This window comes from Hypomesus nipponensis, chromosome 27 (assembly GCF_054491055.1).
Source record: "Hypomesus nipponensis isolate SF chromosome 27, ASM5449105v1, whole genome shotgun sequence".
Lineage (NCBI taxonomy): Eukaryota > Metazoa > Chordata > Actinopteri > Osmeriformes > Osmeridae > Hypomesus > Hypomesus nipponensis.
In genome coordinates this window covers 11,484,188-11,505,346 of record NC_140387.1, presented here as the reverse complement: position 1 = coordinate 11,505,346, position 21,159 = coordinate 11,484,188, and the positions used below count along the sequence as shown (strand labels likewise).

At 40.7% G+C, this 21,159-nt stretch overlaps 1 protein-coding gene and 1 long non-coding RNA gene across 2 annotated transcripts in view; one reads left to right on the top strand and one right to left on the bottom strand.

Moving 5' to 3' along the window:
• Window positions 1–21,159, bottom strand: part of brinp1 (bone morphogenetic protein/retinoic acid inducible neural-specific 1) — a 122,196-nt gene that overhangs the window by 26,373 nt on the left and 74,664 nt on the right. Inside the window, exon 5 of the mRNA XM_084694089.1 lies at window positions 11,529–11,765. Coding sequence (XP_084550215.1) covers window positions 11,529–11,765 — 237 coding nt within the window. The remainder of the gene's footprint in view (window positions 1–11,528; window positions 11,766–21,159) is intronic.
• On the top strand, window positions 19,426–20,160 carry LOC146220805 (uncharacterized). Its single transcript, XR_014750866.1, has 3 exons — window positions 19,426–19,535; window positions 19,688–19,723; window positions 19,980–20,160. It is a non-coding gene; the product is annotated as an uncharacterized LOC146220805 (long non-coding RNA).

Sequence of the window (21,159 nt, the reverse complement as noted above, 5' to 3'; positions counted from 1 at the left end):
AGGATCCACATGGGCTTTGGGTAAAGTGTGGTAGTTACTCTTGGCCTGTACTGTCAATGTGTCAGGATTTGGAGACCTTTTTACTATTGCATACAAAGTAGGAAATGCAATGACACCAAGGTCCTCAAGGGCCTATGCTGATATTCAAGGAATGAGTGGGGGCTTGGTCAGCCCACACAGTCCTGATATGTTGCGTGTGTGTCTTGCCAAGCCCGCGCGTGTCAAGGGAAGAATGAGTGTGTGAGAATTTGGAGCATGCGCGGGGAGGAGCAGGGGACACATTTCATTGTAAATTTCCCTAGAAATTAGCCAAGCATGCATGTTTCAAAGATTCACCAAAAATCGACCTTTCATCTTAGAGTCAACTTTTTCTCAGATTTGTGTACTAAACATTCTCAAGAGTCTTCATATGAACTTGTTTGACTTGCTTACGTGTAAAGCATTGCGAACCATTGAAAAATGTATATTCTTGACAAATTGTAACTGTATAGAAAAATCAATGCTGCAGAATTTCCAATGGGAGACCAAATCTGAAATGCAATAACATCAAGATCCACAAGGGCCTTTATTTCAAGCCAAGAAGTGAAGTGCTTTAATCTTCACAAGAAGTGAAGTGCTTTGTGCTTTAGGGCGTGGCCTGTAGCGACACCTATTGGTAATGGTGGGCCATTTGTGGTGTGGTAGTTACTCTTGGCCTATACTATCAATGTTTCAGGATGTTTTTAACTTTTTACCATTGCATACAAAATCGGAAATGCAATACCATCAAGAGCCACATGGGCCTTTGCTAAAGACCAAGGAATGAGTGGGGGCTTGGTCAGCCCACACTCTCCTGAAATGTTGCGTGTGCGTCTTGGCCGCGCGTGTGTCAAGGGAAGGCTGAGTGTGTGTGAGATTTTGGAGCACGCGCGGGGAGGAGCAAGGGAGACATTCATTGGAAATTTGCCTAGAAATTAGCCAAGCAAGCATGTTTCAAATATTCACCAAAAATCGACCTTTCATCTTACAGTCAACTTTTTCATATGAACTTGTGTTCATATGAACTTGTGATTGAATCAGAGTATCAGTTTTTGAATGGCTGATGTGTAAAGCATAATTTTAGCGTTAGCGATTTTTTCATATGAACTTGTTTTCATATGAACTTGTGTTTTCATATGAACTTGTGATTGAATCAGAGTATCAGTTTTTGAATGGCTGATGTGTAAAGCATAATTTTAGCGTTAGCGATAAGTTCAATTTGCTTTATATCAATCATTTTTTGAGATATGAATTTGCCTTTGCACATGGTAACATGTTGTAGTGTCTTCCTCCGATCTACCAAGTTTAGTGTTGATATCTCAAAGATTTGCTGAGACATGACTTCACATCCTGTTTTGCGGCTTTTCTGATGAATTTGATTGGCTGTACCGGACAGACGGTTATGAGGATCAAAATTCCTTTGATAACTTTTGTGAGGCTTGGTCTGAAGATCATCTCTGGTGATTTTGAAGAAGATATGACAAAAATTGTAGGAGGAGTAGGCTTTCAAAGGTTTTTGATAAAACCGGAAATGGCGGGAAATCTATATAACCGGAAATTAACGCCATGGTGTGCGTTGAACTCGGCTTGATCCAGGGAATCCAATGGTACCTCATTTTTGAAAATGAGTCATACGGTTCAAAAGTTGCGTGTGTAAACACAAGTCCAACTTTGACCCATTGGTGGCGCTAGAGTGGTCTAATGGGAGACATGAAACTTGGTGTAGGTATAGAAGAAACTGTCCTTAATGAGTGTGCCAAATTTCACAAAAAGTTGTCGATGGGGTCTAGGGGCTGCCATTGACTCCCATGGTACAAGAATTACAAATAATAAAACCACCAATAACAATAGGTTTCCTCCTTACGGAGGAATCCTAAATAATAAAACCACCAATAACAATAGGTTTCCTCCTTACGGAGGAATCCTAAATATATATGATTTATGAAAATGAACTTCCCCTATTTGAAAGACCAGCAGCCGTCTGCGCGTAATAAAACTCCAACAGAGAGGTATGCCCTTCTGAATGATGAAAGGTGGATGCTAAATCCCTTCGAATTTGAGAGTCCTCAGGCTTAACTTGAGTTGACGCTTAGTCCTACAGAAGAAACCGAGTTGTTGCAGCCCAGCTGCGATCGCACTGACGCTATGGATCTGTGACCTTATCATTCTGGATAAGCATTTTGTCAGAATATCCTGTCCTCAGTAGGGCCACTATTTCTAATTATATGCTTATTCTTTTCACTACCACGTACATGTGCGAATTGGGATTTTCTGTGCTCACAAAAATGAAGACAAGCACAGAAACAGACTGAATGCTGCGCCTGATATGCGTGTTGCGCTCTCCTCCTGCACCACGGACTGAAACGCACTACAAAAACGCAGACAGGCCCACCTATCCCATTAGCAATGTTGAAAAGGATACAACATGTTTTGTATAATATGTAATCTTTTTGTAATCATTTCATATTTTGTTCCAATATTGCTGGTTCAATTGAATGTTGAAAATAAGAATACATGGGCTATATGTTTTTTTTATAGCTGTATGTCCAATTAGGCACTTATTGGATACCTTCTTTAAACATTGCTGGTTCAATTGTTCAGAGAGAAGTGATCACTCAGTCTGAGATAGCTTATTAACAATGGCAGTAGGCGTACAAGTTCTGAAATAACAATAATATAACAGTAAAATATCCTCACTATTGTGCAATAATGGTCAAATCCACCTTTATTTTGTGATTTACGAATAATCTCTATTGGCTTGGGTCGCGAAGGCTTGTGACTTTTAAAATATGGGTCCCCAGAAAAAAAGTTTGGGAAACACTGCTCTAAAGGTTAAGGTGGCTTATTCTAGTTCTAGCTAAGTAACCAAGGAAACTTATACCTCTGAACTAGCCTGGTCTGTGTCAGGCTAAAAGTTTAGCCATTCTTATGTTTTATTTATTTATTATTGGGGTGTGCTTGCCTTCGGCGAGCACAAACCATTGTTATATCAAATATATATTCTTCTTCTTCTTCTTTTCCCACCCCCAAAAAAACATGAATATTTGCACTACATAGACAACGTTGGTTCGTCTTGGTCCCGATTGAGTTGCTTGTATTGGGATTTATGTTCCGTTGCACAGTTTAGGAGGTTACAATGTTTTTGTGGCGTCAAAGTGCCTTTAGTCGACGAAGGGTAATCTGTGCTAGCTACGTCACCACACGTTAGCAACGATGCATGAATACAATGTGATAGAGATGTTCTAGCACGCAAATTGGAGCTTGGATTACGAGTGAAAAATACCACCCCCAAAAAAATCCAACCATTTGGCTTTGTTGAGAAAGAGATTTAGAGTGGAACTGCAATCTCGGATGTTTGATTTAGGTCGTCAAAGTCTTTGTAAATGAGCGAGTGCGGGTTGCCCGTGAGACAGCCTAGTATTTTAGGCGGCAGCCATGCTAGAAAGCGTCATAGTAGTATATTTAGTAGCTAATTTTATAGTTCAATTTTACACAAAAAAACTGAGAGGGAAATTTTATGACGATATAACTATTGTGAAGACATCCAGGTGGTGAGATTTTAATGTAGGTTGCTGTAAAAACTTAATTTGTTTGCTATGTGAGAGCCCCGTCAGCCTCCATTGACGATTACGGCAGCAACAACAGTGTTGTCAATGAAGGTTGACACTCGTCAACAACAGTGTTGTCGATCTGCGTCTAATGAGTATTTTCATAATTTTGTACCAGGGTCAATTCTACATCCAAATGGAGAGCAGTGTTTGAAAGATTTGGCGATTGTGAAGACAGCCAGCGGGTCAGCATATTTTTGTGATTTGTGTAAAACTTGGAATTTGAGTGAGACCGCGTCTTGTTTTGATGTTAGCCTCCAGTCACAGACTCTGCTCGCCCACTGGCAGTGTGTAGTAGTAGTAGCTAGGCTACAGTCATGGGCGTCGCCGCAATGTAACTTGGCAGGGTCCCCCCAAAAAAGTCGTTTGGACCCCCCCACATTTGCGATCAAAATATTAGTGCATGACTGGTCTACGAGTCCAGGGATCTTTCCATTGCTTCACAATCAAATCCGTTCCACTTTATAAGTAGGGAGAATACCCATAGCAATAGAATTCCACTCCACGTTTTCTAGAAAAACAGCATCAAGCACGCAGATTCAACTCCCTTACTCTTTGATCGACGCATCGCGCTTGTAGCTAGTAGCACTTCAGACATGACTGTTCCACAGACGAGATGGGCATAAGGAGGGTTTCTTCGAGGAACAGGAAAGTAAGTCAAAGTTGCCCAGTTTTCCCTTCAGTGGCCAAAGGACCCTTATAAGACATTCTCTGACTATAATAGGATGCAAAGATCCTTCTGCAAACATTATGATTATTGCTAGCTAGATAAGCAAGCTTTTTACCTACATCTAGCACTAGGCAATACCATACTTTATTTACCCATTACAAGTGGAACAGCATTTGTTGATTTCTTAATCTGGGTCTGAAATATGTTGTGCTTTTGGCCGTGTTCAGACCTAGGCATCTGTTTCAGGCAGAAAGAGGATGTTTTTTCCAAGTAGCTACAAAATAAATTGCTGGTGTTTTTTTTATTGCCATAACAACCGTGAGCTAATCTGGAGTTAACCTTAGCTAACATGCTAGTTTTTCTAATGACTGAAAAAAAGAAGAAAAAAACCTTTATTTCAGAATTGTCTTCCAATTTAAATAAGATTGCTCAACTTGTAATTTTGGCAACTCACAGAATTTTATTGCTACATGTTAGTCTGTAACATGAAGGCAAAACTGATTCAACCATATATCCTATGCAAGCTTATACCCTAGGAAGTTATCTAATGAGACAAGAGACACATCCATCTCTCCATATTAGTATGCTGCCCATGCATAATACATTTGGTATTGAGTGTATATGCAGGAATCCTGAAGTTAATTTTAATACCTTTTTAAGACATTTTGAAGACCTCCTCAAAATATTTTAAGACCTCATCGCCCTTCAAGTTCTAATCTGCAAAAAACCTTAAACGTAATAAACAGTTGTAGTTTGCAAAGAAATCTATAGAGCACAACCATACAACAGAACTCGGAAGAAACAGCTCAAAATAATACATTAACCTCTTAGGCGTCCTGTTAAATGTGCCCAAAAACGCCTAAACAGCATACCCAAAGTAAATTGACTGCTGTTCTTGAACCATTTGGAGTACATGCATGTAAATGGACTCTTTTGAAAGCTGACACTCTGAAGTTATGTTCCTTGTTGTCAGAACACCTGTCAGTCCTACTGGGGTTGAGTAGTAGAAGCTTGAACACAAGGAAAGTGAAAGTTTCTAATTCCGCCTGGATTTTGTGTTGAAAACAGAGGCCTAAAGAGGCCTAGAGGTGGTAGGTATTAGCTGGAAGACAGCATTGGACCACAGGTTGAAGCCTTACCCAATTCAAATCAAAAGTCAAACATAATACCACAATATATTCAGATTTGAGTTTTTATAAGAGTACATCCAGGCGTTTTCTTTTGGAGACTCCAGAAGCCCTTGTAACCAAGGTCAAATTCTTAGTATAAAAAGGTAAATAAACTATAATTGTTATCTATAATGAAAGGTGGTACTTAGAACTATCATATATAACAGCTAAATCCCTCATTAGTATTACTGAAACACAAAAACTGAAGCATGAACACATTGGAGTGCTTTATCTGATTCCCAGGATTGGCACTCATACAAACACTGACATATTGCGCAATCGACTTTTATTTTGAAGGCTCCAAAACACCTAGCATATGGGGTATCGCCATTTACAGCTAGCTCTAAGCTACAAGGATAGCTAGCTCATTTCATAGCCAGTCGAAGCCAGTTAGAAAAATTGTGTAGAGGGGGTGGGGGTGGGGGGGGCAGGACGCACAGACCTAGTTGGCTTTAGAGGGCTGTCACCGGAGCATGGAAGCTCCTATTGGGTGAAATGAGACGTCGATCAAAAGCTTAGGGTGTAGCAGCCATTTTAAGACTATCCTCGTCTTTCTACACTGCTCAGATCTCTTGCTATGAGCGATTGTTTGTGACACAAATCAAAACCATTTTTTGACGGCGGAAGAATAAAGCAACAAGAACGTGGCTATGTGTGGATATAATTCATTGTTTGGACAACTACTCGACATGGTTTGATACTTTGGACCTTTGGGAATGTAAGCAGATGAGGTTTTTCTCTGGCATTATTGAAGGAACGGTCACCGGACAAAGACGTTGATAGTACTTGCTGTTGTGAGTTGAGCTTGAATTGGTTCATTTCAATGAAAGCACAAGAATCGTAGCTTTCCGACGAGGTATCATATGTGTAGCTATCTAAAAAATATTTTTTTGAATTGAGTGCGTTCTCACTGAGGGAGGGGGGCGCAGCATTTCGATACAGGACCTCAGAATAAAAGGCAAGGTTTATAGAAAAATTTGAATGTTTGAGTTCAGTGAGTGGTGATTCACCGCAGTATTGAGACACCAGACAACGTCCGCGCGTATCGTTGATGTGTCACCCATAGCCACCCTGATGTCAGCAAGCGATGGCGCAGAAGTCGCTGTCGTAGCCGTTTTGGCAAGTTCAGCTGTCGTGTCGGGTAGTGGTGTCGCTGGTGGAGCACAGAAACTGGCAATGGACAGCTGCGGCTGCTCTCTGCGGCCAACGGCGGCCTTGACAGCTTGATGCCCATCCAAGCTACGCTAATCTTTTTTTTACAATATGTACAGTAAGCCTGTTTTCAGGGACAGGCTTCAACCATTATATAATCTCATCCTTCTCCAACCAGGGGTCTGCAAATTTACATTTCCCCATTTCGGAGTTTGTTTCGCGACATGTGGAGGGCGACACATCACCTAACCGTGCACTTCGCAAAATACGCAAGCACGTCGTTGTTTATAATAGTCTTGGGGAGGAAAATAAATACATTCATGCATACTTTTTGAAGTCAAACTCTTTGGACGAAAAAGCGTGAACAAAATGTAATACCTCATAAAATCAGGATTAAGACTTTAATACCTTTTAAGGGCCTTAATTTTCCCTAAATGGATTTATCAACTTTTAATACTTTTTAAAGGGGCAATTGACTGCAAAACCGATTTTACCTTGTCATAGTTGAATAACGACAGTTCGGTGGGTAAACTGAACATACCGTGAATATCAAAGTCCATTGACACCTCTTTCCTATTTAAATCTCAAAAAGAAAACATTTGGCTGTAAAACGCTAGCTTTTCAACAAAGCTACCGGTCCTACGTAGGACCGGTGATTGCCCTCTTATTGGCTCTGGTCTGTATCTTTGTCACGCCCCAGAATTTACATCCAGACCAGCTTGAGGTAGCGTCTATCTCCGATACTAGTTTAGCTGCGCGCTGCTCTGTGTAGGCTACTTATAAGGAATTACAAAGAAGAACGTTTTGAATTATAACAAGGATATTGAAACTGGACCACGGTCGTAAATGCTGTGTTCCAGGCTGTACAGGGAAGGTTAACACTCATAGTCTTCCCAAGGAGCCAAACATTCAACAGGCATGGCTGCTGTTGTCTATGAGAAGATCCCGGCGAAGTTTGACAATCATTCATTTGCTCTGAACATTTCACCCAAGACAGTTTTGACAACCTTGGACAATTTCAAGCAGGATTTGCTAGGAAGCTGAACCTGGAAAGAGGTGCTGTTCCGACCGTATGCTCATTGCAACCGCAAGCTATAAGGACAGTATGATGTTGTGCTAACAGTTATTAGCAATGCTAACGTTTCCTGTATATAGCATACCAGGTAGAATGCTAAATACGTTTCTACACACATCAAATGACTCTAGCTAGACTAGCTGTAGTCGGCATTAGAAGGGAAGCTTCCGAAAAATAGCCAGAAAACGAACAGCAGTCTGGCTTATTGCTAACGCGTGTTTAGATAATCTATTTGAAAGAACTGGAGAAAGGCAGGTTCTAGATACAGGATACGTTAGCATTGCTAGTAACTGTTACTAGTAACACCTAGACTGTAAGCATGTAAACAAGTTTAGCTTGCTAGTTAACGCAAGAGCATAGGTAGAATGTGTGATAATTTAGCCTAGTTTATTGGCAATGGGGCTAACGTTGATTCATGTTCCTGACTGTGTTTCATTCAAATAAATAACCTGTGTAATGAAAATCTACAATTCACGATGCATGTTTGTCCAGATCTTTGTCATGTTATTTTACAGCAAGATATCTAGAGCTAGCCTAGCTAGTTAACTGAAGCCGAGTAGAATCACAATATGGTTTGGTTGCTAAGCTGTAGCCTAACGTTCTACCCACCTAAGTCAATCCAATTTGCTTCAACAACAGAAGTGGAAACAAGTAATGTTATCAGTTGAAAACAGTGGTGTGTAGACACAATAGATTTATTTGCGTGTTTTTATTTCAAGTCTCCAACTTCAATGTTTCAGCGAGTGCTGCTGTTGGCCGTGTTGCGTTTTTGCTCCCAGCTTCACTCGTTGATAACCAACCAATCAGCGCGCAGCTTATCTAAATATTAATGAGCATACCATAAAAGGAGAAAAGCTAGTGTTTTTTCCCGGGAACCTTTCAGAGGATCTGTCAGAGGGCATAGAACAGCACCTGGGCCATTTTCAACCCAACCAATGTTACATACCCTATTCGGAGACCTTAAGGAACAGTGTGACATACCCAAAAAAACCAGTAAATTGCCCCTTTAAGACCCCGCGCATACCCTGGTATTGGTAAATGGAGTAGGCTATATGCTTTTTTCTTACATCCTAAGCTTACGTCCTAAGGATGTGATCTGTGGAAAAGACCACAGGTTTGAACACAAATTTGATCATTTCTGAACTGTCCAGTCATGCTTTAGGGAAATGCTATTTTTTTTATGTAGCCTACATAATTATTAGGCTACTAAACCTATACCAATTGTGAATTTCATATGCTGATAACATGATTTACATCTCAGAAGTCTTCATATGAAAAATCTACATTAAGCTTATTATTATCAATTATGAAAGAATGCTCAATGCATCTCCATGTCTCCTGATATAGGTGGTAGAGAGTAAGTCAGAAACAGGGGCAGCATGCAGGGGCAGTGGAGACAGCTCTGTTGCTGAGGTGAGTGCTGAAAGGTGACCGGTAGTTGAAGATGTCCCATTGCTTATTGGGAAGTTTAGTTTTCAAAATATTTTAATGTCCAGCCCCTCAGTTTATGTATAACAACTATGGTAAATAGTTGTGGTAAATGCACCAGAATGCGGGAAATTGCATCTAATCTAACTTTTCAACCACAGCGTACTCTGTTGCTTAGCGACGTCAGGTGATTTGAAGCCTAAAGAATGTTCAAAGTCTATGAAGTTCAACGTCTTTGGCGAACTATTTCTATGCTGATCAACAATACGAATGGTAACAAATACATTGTAAAAAGACACACTGTGTTAAGTTATTTTTGTTGGCAAATAGCCGTGTAATTAGCGGGATAATGTATAGAACGCCGGTCATTATTGGGAACATAAGCCCCTTCAGGGCAAAACAAAACCCCTTCGCTTCGCGTCGGGGTGCTGTTCGCCCTGTCGGGGCTTAGTTTCTCGATAATGACCAGCGTTCTATACATTATCTACGGTGGCCAACATGTGCAAACACGCTGCAAACTAAGAAAATACATGCATAGACAAAACGCAAGCAAATTAAGAAAACATCTTCATTAATTTGACAACACATGTGCAGCATTCAGCAAACACGCTGCAAATACACACAACACAACTAAATACATAAACACGCTGCAAATACGCGTTGCAAAAACGAAAGCACGCAAACCAAAAACGCTGCAGTACATAAACGCATTGCAAAAACAAAAGCACGCAAACCAAAAATGCTGCATCCCGTTTTCACAATGGAAGTTTCCAGGCCTCTAGGGGGAGAGCCAAGTGGAACATCTTGATTTTCGGCCCCATGGAGCGAGAGAGTAAGAGAGAGCATATGAAAAGTTTGGACCATCGAAGTAAGTCTTTCGAAAAACTGTCAAAGAGGAGGGGCACATGTAAAAATTAATACTAATCTTTTTATGTCACCTCTTTACTTCGATTTTGGTCCTATTCAAAACAAACTTCTCATCTGCCCTCTCTGGTTCTAAAATCACGCTCTTCTACTTAGCGCTCCCACTGGCCTGGAGCAATTCTGTTCTGTTATGTTGATGCAGCATTTTTCTGTTAGCATTTGTTTTCAGGGTTTGTGTGTTTTCCTTTTTGCAGCGCGTTTCTATATTTACAGCGTGTTTATGTATTTGGTTGTGTTGTGTGTATTTGCAGCGCGTTTCTATATTTGCAGCACATTTGCTGAATGCTGGGCATGTGTGGTCAAATACATGTTTTCTTAATTTGCTTGTGTATTGTCAATTTGCTTGTACTTTGTCTTCAAACAATCAGTGAAGTGTGGATAGCAACAGCAGCTAGCTTGCCTCTAGCAAACTGCTTTTGAATTAGCCATATCCCCTAAATTAATATCGAACTTATTACGTTTTGGGGGTCTTATTTTCAGTTAGCAGACGGTACTATTTGAATCGCAATTCCATCTGAAATACTGCCAGTGACAACGTTGTTACAGTAGCTTGTTTCAAGGTTGCTTCTTGTTTCAAAGGGTGTTCTTAATGAATTCTGCAATATGAGTAGGCTAAATGCTTGAAAATATCACTAGATGGGAAAACGGACCCACCTGCAACCGACGCAAGCAAGCACACCCTACAATTTCCCCATAAATTTTCCCCCATTAATATTTGTTTATTTATTTATTATGACTGATTGTAAAAAATGAGGTACGTTGGATTCCTTGGATCAAGACAAGTTCAACACACCCTATGATGTCAATTTTCGGTTGTATAGATTATCCGCCATTTTGAATTTTATGTAAACACGTTTTTTCGCTCCTCCAATTTTTGTCCAATCTTCCCCAGAATTGGCACAGATCATCGTCAAAGCAACCCTCACTACAATCTTCAATGGATTTGTGATTATCGAAGCTGTTTGTCCAGTACAGCCAATCAAAATTGGCAACAAAGCAACCAAACAGTAAGTTGTGTCGTATCTCAGCGACTCTTTGACAAATCAACACCAAACTTGGTATGTTGACTCAGAACCCTCTTCTGAGGATGTGATCCCTGGGAGCGGCCGCAGGAAGCAAAAATGTGTTTTGGCCAAAAACTGTTGATTTGTTTGCCTTTATTAAGTGATTCCTTTGTCTCATGATATTTTGGGAGATCTTGTGTGTGAAACATGATAACGTGTGATACCAGCTGATTCGATTAAATGAAAAAAGTGTTTTTAATAATGAAAAAAAGTGTGAACAAAATCAAGTCTATACTGTATTATAGATATAAATCTCGTCTTGGAAAGAAAGTGATACATGTCCTCTCTATGATAAGGTATTTGTAGCTTCCAAAGTCCTTAGGAAGGGATCATGTCATATAACTTGTGAAGGAGTCTTTGCGTGGAAATGGTTACATCCCTCAAGACACACTTAAGTAGGCTAGATAAACTTTAAATTACCTGACTTCTCAAAGTCCTTGTAAGAGGTGGCCCAGGTTTCAGCCATCCCAATCAAAGTGTTCTCCATAATCTGGATGTCGGTGATAGGACAGTTGCACTGGGGGTACTCCTCCGTGCATTGGCAAATGCACTGGCTGTTCTGGCACACATGCTCTCCCTCGCCGTTACACATGATGTAGCTGAGAGCCGATTGAACAAACTTCTCTTGCAGGTACTCAGGAAAGACGACCTGGAGTCCTGCAGGAACATTGAGGCATATTTAGATGTGTTTCAGTTTTTCATAATTGTTAACACACGTTTCTCAAAACAATAACGTCTTTCTCAAAACAGCACACACACAACTGAAACCCTCACACATAAAATGCTAAACCTGACACTCCCTTTGCAAGATGACTGTCATCAAATCTCTTAACTGTTCACAAAATGGAACTCGTGTTTTCATTTGGTACACACAGACATATTTTCAAATGACACATACATACCATTCATTGAGTACACACAACTAAGCATTTGTCTGCACAGTACCAAGCATTCACAGCACACTGAAGTGCAACATGGAAAACACAATTATAGAAATGGAACACACCATATGAATGAAAAGGACTCTGGAGAATGAGCCATTTCTGCATTTGTAAAATGTCTGTCTGTGGAGGCCTACTTTTTTCATAGTCAAACATAAAACAGCACACAAATATGCAGCAAGCAGTTTTATTTTTGTACACACAGAATAGTACAGTACTGTAAACCGTCCTGCTCAACACCCCCCCCCCGCCCATCCACACTCCTTGATGCGGTCTGTGTTCCGGTTGAATGGGACCCTGTACACCTGTTTCATCCGCATGGCATTCCTGCAAAGAATATGGTCCAATGTAGAGAGGCTGACGGTCTGGACGTTCCTGAATGTAGCATGGCCAGCCAGGTTCCTAGTTTGTGTTTGTCCTGTGTGATAGCATTTCTCTCACCAACCATATTTACAGTCTCCTGTTCGGCTGTGAAAGTGTGTGTTCTTCCTCCACGGTGTGGTTCTCTTTCAGTCCTGCCAAATACAAATACTGTGAGCACACTATATTCTATTGATATGCAGTATTACAGTACACAAGGCAAATAGATTACGTACCTGTTCTCCATCCTGAAGGTACTAATGATGGCAGCAACTGTGAAGCGGCTGAGATTTGGTTGGACCCTCTGGCCAGCCCATGCTCAAACCATGGTTGAGCACATGGTCTACCACAGTGACCCGAATCTCATTAGAGACGACCGTTCTCCTTCTTTTTCCTCCTCCCTTCTTATTCTTCTTCCCCAGAACAAGTCCTGTGCAGGTTGAACGGAAAGTGCATCTTCACAATTTTAGATGAGAAGGACGGCTACTGGCAAGTAACGCTTGACAAATCCTCATCAATGTTGTGCACATTTAGCACACCCTGGGGCAAGTTTCGCTTTAAGAGGCTTCCTTTTGGTGTGAAATCCACCAGTGAAGTTTTTCAGCAAAAGAATTGTGAGACGTTTGGAAATATTGATGGCAAAATATTGATGGCATGCACATAATAGCAGACATTATGATAATCGCTGCTGCGATTATTGAAGAGCATGATGCCATCCTTCAAAAAGTTATGGATACTGCACAAAGATCCAATGTGAAGTGTAATAAGGAAAAGATTTGATACAAAGTGGACACAGTCAGGTACATGTGGCCACGTCCAAAGGAGTGAAGCCAGATGAATCCAAGGTGCTCAAGGCTATCAAGAACATGCCAGAGCCTGAGGACAGAAAAGGGCTGCAAAGACTTCTGGGAATTAGGGCTGACTAAGATTTTCTTTGGTCGACCAAGACTTAACTAAAACGTCTGAAAATCGACTTATCGAACTTTTAAAAAAAACTAAAAAAACGTACAAACATTTTCGCAATCTGACTCAATGGCTGCTGGACATTGCAGATTTTTTTTTATTTAACCAGGAAGTCCCATTGAGATTAAAATCTATTTTTCGAGGGAGACCTGGCCAAGACAGGTAGCAGCATAAAAAAACAGAGTTACAGACAGAAAAACACAGAACAAGACAAGTTAAAAGAAACTTAAAAGCTAAGAGCTAACAGTGACGTAGAATTAATTTAAGAAACATTTACATATTAGGGAACCTGCCTCTATTTCTTTCATTCGAGATTTAAAAGTAATCAGTGATATTAGTTCCCTGAGCTTTAAAACATTCTGCAACATATTCCATGATGAGGGGGCAGAGTACCCAAACACCCTTTTTCCCATTTCCGTTCTGGCATTTGGAACAGTGAGCATAAAAAAGTCCAGAGATCGCAAAGAATATTGTCCGACACTTCTCAGGTTGATGCAAACACACAGGTAGTTAGGGAGCAGACCAAGGATTGCCTTATAAATAAGGGTGTACCAATGAGAGAGCCTACGGGTGGCCAAAGCAGGCCATCCTACCCGAGAGTATAACTCACAATGGTGAGTCAGAGCCTTACAGTTTGTAATGAACCGCAGCGAAGCATGGTAAGTTGCGTCCACCCTACGAAGACAGTTAGCAGAGGCATGCATATAACGAAGATCACCATAGTCCAACACAGGTAAAAAAGTAGCAGCAACTAATCGCTTTTTTACATTACTGGAAAAGCACATCTTATTTCGAAAATAAAAACCCAGTTTTAACCTCAACCTTTTCACCAGGTACTGTACATGTGGCTGAAAGGTGAGGGAGTCATCAATCAGAATACCGAGATATTTATAAGAGTCAACGACCTCTATTTCACTCCCTTCAAGAGTGACCACCGAAGGGATATTCTGTGGCCTACTCCGACTGTTTGAAAACAACATAAGTTTAGTCTTATCTATATTTAAAACAAGTTTCAGTCAAAAAAGCGTATCTTGAACAACATTAAAAGCATTTTGCAGGAGATCGATTGCCTGCACGAGAGTTGACGCACAGCAATATATCACAGTGTCATCCGCATAGAAGTGACAGTTAGCGTCCACCACATTTTGGCCCAAATTATTTATATAAATAGTAAATAAAAGTGGACCTAATATTGATCCTTGTGGCACACCTTTACAGACGGTAGCAATATCAGAGGATAGACCCTCATATCAGATGCACTGAGACCTATTTTCAAGGTAGCTCGTGAACCAAGCGACCGCTTGTTCCGAGAGTCCTGAGTTGAGGAGCCTCAGCCTTAAAACATCCTGGTCAACTGTGTCAAATGCTTTGGAGAGATCAATAAACAGTGACGCACAATGTTGCTTCTTATCAAGAGCAACACAAATGTCATTGACCACTTTCAATGCAGCTTTAATAGTACTTTGTTTTTTCCTAAAGCCTGACTGGTAGGGTGATAAAATGGCATTGCTGTACAAGAACTCCTTAAGCTGCTTGCTCACACCCACATAGCAAGCACTGTCGGCCCGCTTCCGGCTGAATGTTGGCACAATCGGCTGAAGTCCGGGTCGGCTGAAGTATTTTCTCACCTGGTCAGGCCCACTCTGGCATGGTGTAGTCATACTGACTACATCACACTGTACCTGGCCCAATTATGGTTCAAATGATTCGTTACGTTGTTGATGCAAAGCTTCAGCCTGAGTGTCGGCCCTATCGGCTGAAGTCCCGGTTGGCTGAAGAAGTAGGCCTATATGGTCTCATTAAGTCGACCGACTCTGGCATGGCGTCGTACTGCATTGCACCTGCCCCGATTATGGTTCAAGTTATGTGTTACTGGTGCAATTGAGCGGTGCTTCAGTAGCACCATCAACTGAAGTCCGTTCAGGTCGAACTTCAGCCGATGGTCTCATTAAGTCTCATTAGCCGAAAAAGTTCCAACTTAAAGTTGGAATTCAATTTATTGATCAATAATTTTCTCTCTAAGACTACAGTAAGTTTGTGTAGTAGTTTGTGTCAGATTTCAGAATGCTACAGTAATTTGATCAAGCGCTAGAGTATGGAAAAGGCGGCATGGAAGAAGTTTTTCATAACAGAAATATGAATGGACTTAACGTTATGGCAACATTTCTACAAATAAGTCATCAGCAAATCATGTCATGTTTGTCATTTAATAAATTGACATTTTGAATGAATACCATTCACTATGTTCTGCTTAGATTTTAAACAACTTTTATAAACTATTAACTCATTTGTTTTAAAATATGTTTTGTGTTTTATATCTATCTATATTTAATTGATTACCACATTCTGTATTTTATAATATAAACAGAAAAATACATGTTTATCTTGCAACACCATCATGTAGATGTCTCACTTGTTTGTTTCCTCAGGTTGGGGAAAGAAAACGAAAGAAAGTAGAAAGAAAGAAAACAACTCAGGTAAAAAACATGGATAGGCGTAGTCTTAGAAAACGAGCAGTTAAAAGGGTAAGTTCTACATTTGCTTCCTTTCCTGGTGAGTCTGCAGCTGTGGATCTAGCCTCCACAGGTCCACAGGCCTGTGGACCTGCAGATAATGCTAGTAATTCAGAGGAATACCAGGATCAGGCTGATGAGGGACTAAAATATGACAGCAAAGATGATTCCCAGGATGATGATGACATGGAAATTGTTAGTCCATCCCTTACTGAGTCTCTATGTGACTGGGCAGTTCATTTCAGGGTGTCTTTAGTAGCGTTGACTGCACTTCGTGCCATCTTGAGAGTGTATCATCCTTTTCTACCAAAAGATGCCAGAACTCTACTCAATACGGTTACCTCCTACACCATCCAAGTTGTTGCTGGTGGTACTTACCACTACATTGGCATTTTAAAAGCTTTCGCAAAAAGCTTTGGAAGAATCTGGTGTCACATTCCTAACAGACATGAATTCAAATTGCAGCTGAATGTTGATGGATTACCTTTGTTTAAGAGTTCCTCAGTCCAGTTCTGGCCAATCCTTGGCTTGATAAAGGGGGTTGTTAAAAAGCCAGTTGTCATTGCTCTGTTTTGTGGCAACTCAAAGCCAAGTTGTCTGGTTGAGTATCTCAAAGATCTTGTCAGTGAGTTACAAGGGCTAAGCAAAGGATTCATTATTAAGGGTAAACAATGCTTCCTAAAGGTCACTTCTGTCATCTGTGATGCCCCAGCAAGAGCTTACATTAAAGGAACAAAATCTCACACTGGTTACTCAGGTTGTGACAAGTGTTTCCAAACAGGCGTTTATCTTAAACATAGGATGACATTTCCTTCAGTCAATAGCCCAGTCCGAACTGATCTGTCGTTTGAAATGATGTCTGATGATGAGCATCATACAAGGAAGTCACCATTAGTTGATGCAGGCATAGGCATGGTGTCTTCTTTTCCTCACGATTACATGCATCTTGTCTGTCTTGGGGTAGTACGTAGACTGTTGGATTTGTGGATTGCATCAGGGCCCTTACTCTGCCGCTTGTCTTCTCATCATCGGCTACACGGCAATCTGGACCTCATATCGGGATTTCCATTTGAGGATTATTTAGGTCAAATCAAAAAGATGGTGAGAACCCCGCATCATCCACTAGCCCAGGTTATTCGGCGGATCTCAGAAATGGCCCCTTTTACAGTGAATGATGAAGCTTCACATGGAAAGAGAAAGTTGCAGAAGGAGCATAACCGTGGCCCAGTTCCACCCTCTATAGTGGGCTTGCCAGTACTTTAGTTCCAGGAGCTTTTCATAGGTGGTACAAAAATTTATGTATCAAGTGAAGGAGACAGATGCGTTAAGATTGGTGGTTGCATTGTTTTGGTTGACAACATCCTTCAGTGTCAGCATGAGATACATATTGTTTTCAGGGAATATGAAGTAATCAAACCATTTTTGGAGTATCCTCTGAATTCGTGTAAGTTGGGTATCTTCCTGGTTGGCAAAATTTCATCTACTCTTAAAATCACTGAGTTATTTGACCATGTTGAGAAATATGTGAGGTTACCAAAGCAAGACAAATTTGTTGCAGTGCCACTACTGCACTTGTGTCAGTGATTTAATTTAGCCCTTTCAGCAGGATAAAGACAGTCCTTTCCCCATTTGGTTCTCTGTCCAGTAGAGTTAGTTGTTTATGTAGCACCAAAAAACGCATAGATAGGAATGTTGTAGTCTGCAATTTCTTCACCATTCTACTGAGCGGGATATAAAAGCCAGTAGCATCTCCACTATCTTTTTACCTCTGGTGCATAATTACCTTTACAAGCTTGATGTCTTGAGCCTGGTTGTAAAATATAGAGGCTAGCCAATAACTTGATTGGAGACTCCCTGGAATTGGGGAGGTTGTTTTGCCGTTGACTGGTTGATGCTAAAGTTAATATTGTGTAGATTTCTGGTGCTTGGAATTTGGATAGCCTTGGTTTGTGGTCATTAGTTGTTAGCGACCCCTTGGTGGAAGCACGATGAGGCAGAGGGTTCTCACTGATGTCTTAGCTATCGCCGTTCGACGTTGATTTCTTTGCGTCAAGATACATCGCACACGTAGACACCGTAAAACTATACAAAATAATGCACAAATACAACAATGTAAATACACACAGGTTATAGCACAAAGGAATTATGTATCAAAAGTGTGCTGCTAGCAATTACATACATAGTACTTGTAAAGGTAAAATATTACAAAGGAATGAGAATAAGACAAGTTTGACAAGTTAAACGTATATACAAATTACCTCGCTCCGCTTTCCAAAGGGAAACCAAATGTAGTATTATTCTGTTCACCAAACACGATTATTTGGAAAGGAAATTCTGCTTCTTTTCAAACGTCTGCATTGAACATCTTTCCATTCAAGTCATTTAGCATTTTACAGCTGCACGCACCTACGTGATGACGTAAACAGCCCACAAACATCTAACACACAAGCCGGTTATTACACAAGTGCTATTTTGTCAAGGGGGCTGCATGTATGCTGAGATCTGTATACCCAAGCACAGCTATTTTGTTTACTTGAGGTTGTAAATAGTTTCAGTTTTCACGTTGGTCAGATGTTGTCAGTTATTTGTGTTGGTACCATACCTACCTGCAATAACTAAGATTTGTTTCAAACAGAATGTTTAAAATTGTTGAGTTTTTGGAAACTCGTGAGGTGGAGCTGGTCCCAGCAATTCGGGAGGAGAATGGCCAGTGTGGTTGGCCAAACTTAATCCTTGTGTTCTCCTCGGGTCATTCTGACCCATCAGTCGTTGTGACCCACCGTCGTTTGCGACAACTTTACCGCATACAAAAACAAAGTGAAGCATTTTCTTTTAACCGTTGGGCTGTCTCAGACCCCCCACATTGCGAAGGTAAAAAAAAAAAAAAAAAATTGCTTTTGTATTGGGTAAAATTGGGTAAACACAACGATGGTTCGTTATGAACCTTTTGGTCATGTGACCCGAAGGCAGCACGAGGGTTAAGGGGCATGGCCCTCCACCAGGCCATCAAGACCCTAATGGCTCTTAGCCTTGACTGGGACCGGTGGGAGGTCCGCACAATGTATATAACAGGTAAATTTGACATTTTAAACCTAGGTTTCACTTATTCTGATATAGTTTATGCATGACCATTAGCTAAGGTAATTGTTACACAACCCTCCAGAATACATGACTTTGATTGGTCAATTGCAGCATGCTGTGGTCCCTAGATTATATTTTTTCACTTGCCAGTATAACAGACCTGTTGTTTGGCTCAACACTGTATTTCTAATGGTGTTTGTGTAATTCTTAGCCTGAGTCTAATAAGGTTAAATGTAACTGTGTTTTACAGACAGCTATGAAGAGGGCAGGAGGAAGGCCAAAGAAGCGGAGACATGGTCTGACCTGCAATCAGATGCTGAATGTGGGAGTGGGCCTCAAAGGCCACAAAGGCGCAAAACGTATGGGTACCATACTATTCCTTGATGCTTTGAGGTCATATTTACAGTTGTTTTTTACATTGATACATTTTTTTTATAGGAAGAGTGTCCGGACTAACACCCCTGAAGAGGACTCGGAAGACGAGCCGGCCCCTAAAATAACATGTCCACCTGCCCCCCCGATAGCCTACCCTGCAGTCCCCACCATCCCCAATTTAGCAGCTGCAACACGTGAATGCTCTTTTACAGAGCTCCTTTCAAATTGGGAGCCTATCAATTCAACATGTGAATGTATTCTTTTGTTTTCTAATTGACTTTCCTTTGTAGGTATTCATTTTGTAGATAATGTTTCCTCACTTCCTAAATATATTGTTTTCTTGTAGTGCTGCCAGGCCCACCCCAGCAAACAGCAGAACCAGGTAGGGTCAATAGTGATCACTTCTCAACCATATTACTGGCATTTGTGTTTTTTGTTAATCATCTGGAAAGAAATAGTTTTGAAGTGATCCAAACTATATTGTTCCGTTAGACTATTGTTTTATATATAGAACGATTTCTATAACTGGATCTTAGTTATTGTTATCGTCTTTGGTGTGAATGGGCCTTGAGGATGGAGTTGTATAGGTTTGTAGTGTATTCATCTAAAAACATTATTGTTATACTTCTATATTATAGCCATACTGAGGGAGGTCCTAAAGGAATTAGAGATGGTGCTGGACCAACAACATCAGATCCTTCGGATTCTCCAGCACCGAGAGGTGCAGGTCCAGCCAGGCAACATCGAGGAAGGTCTACTGCCTCTGCAAGACCTTCCTCAACTCCTAAGTCTGGAGGAAAAACTCATAAATCCTGAGTACAACCAAAGACTGGTGAGAATTTGTATTTATTTAATCCCGTAACAATTTCACTATTACACAGCTACTGAAACACCACTTTGATATGAGGGAACAATTCACATTTTTGGTAGAGGAGGAAAACATGGAAAACACACGGGTCAGGTTAACTGCAACCACAGTTGATGTTTATTCATAGTTTCTTTGAATATGATTACATAAATATAATATAGTTTTTTTATCTGATTCAGGTCAACTGGTTGGGACTGATTGGGGGGGCAGATGTGCGTGACTGCACCTGGAGAATATTAAAAAGAGTAATTTCCAACTCTCTCGCCATCCGGATGAACTGGCGGGGAGTAAATGGCAAAACTTCCCTGGCCAATCTGCTGCTCAGGGCGGTTGTGATCGGTAAGTACATCTGTTTACCAACATAATTACCTGTCTCTTCCAGATGATATGTAAGGACTAATCCACGGCAAGGTGTGCATAATGCATAACTTGGAGGCAAGGAATGTCTGTATGTGTGAGTGTCTATTTACATGTGTGCATGTGCATGTTGGCTGTGCATTGATTTAGATTTAAGTGATCAAACTGATAAAACCGGTGCAAAAAGGACCATAGTAGAAGCATAACCAATGCTTGAGATTTCACAGTGATCTTACAAAATGTATTGCTTTATTTCAAAGCTGCTGTTCGAAGGAACCCCCTCACGGCCAATGCTGCTGAGGCGGACGTTGAGGCCACTATGAAGAGGTGGCTTCAGCTGGCTTTGGATCGGGAGGGAGGGAGGGAGAAAAAGACGAATGCTCAAGGATCTTTAAATATGTATATATGTATATAAAGTTTTTTTGTTATTATTGGTTCTATTTTCAATTGTTTTTTAATCAGTTTGTTGTTTGGTTTTGCTGGTTCATGTTCTATTTTAAATTGTTTCTTAATCAGTTTTTTTTTCTCAATCTCTGTTTTTGTACATAAGTTGAATAAATCATTTTTAATTGTGATTTGTCCATAGTGGTTTA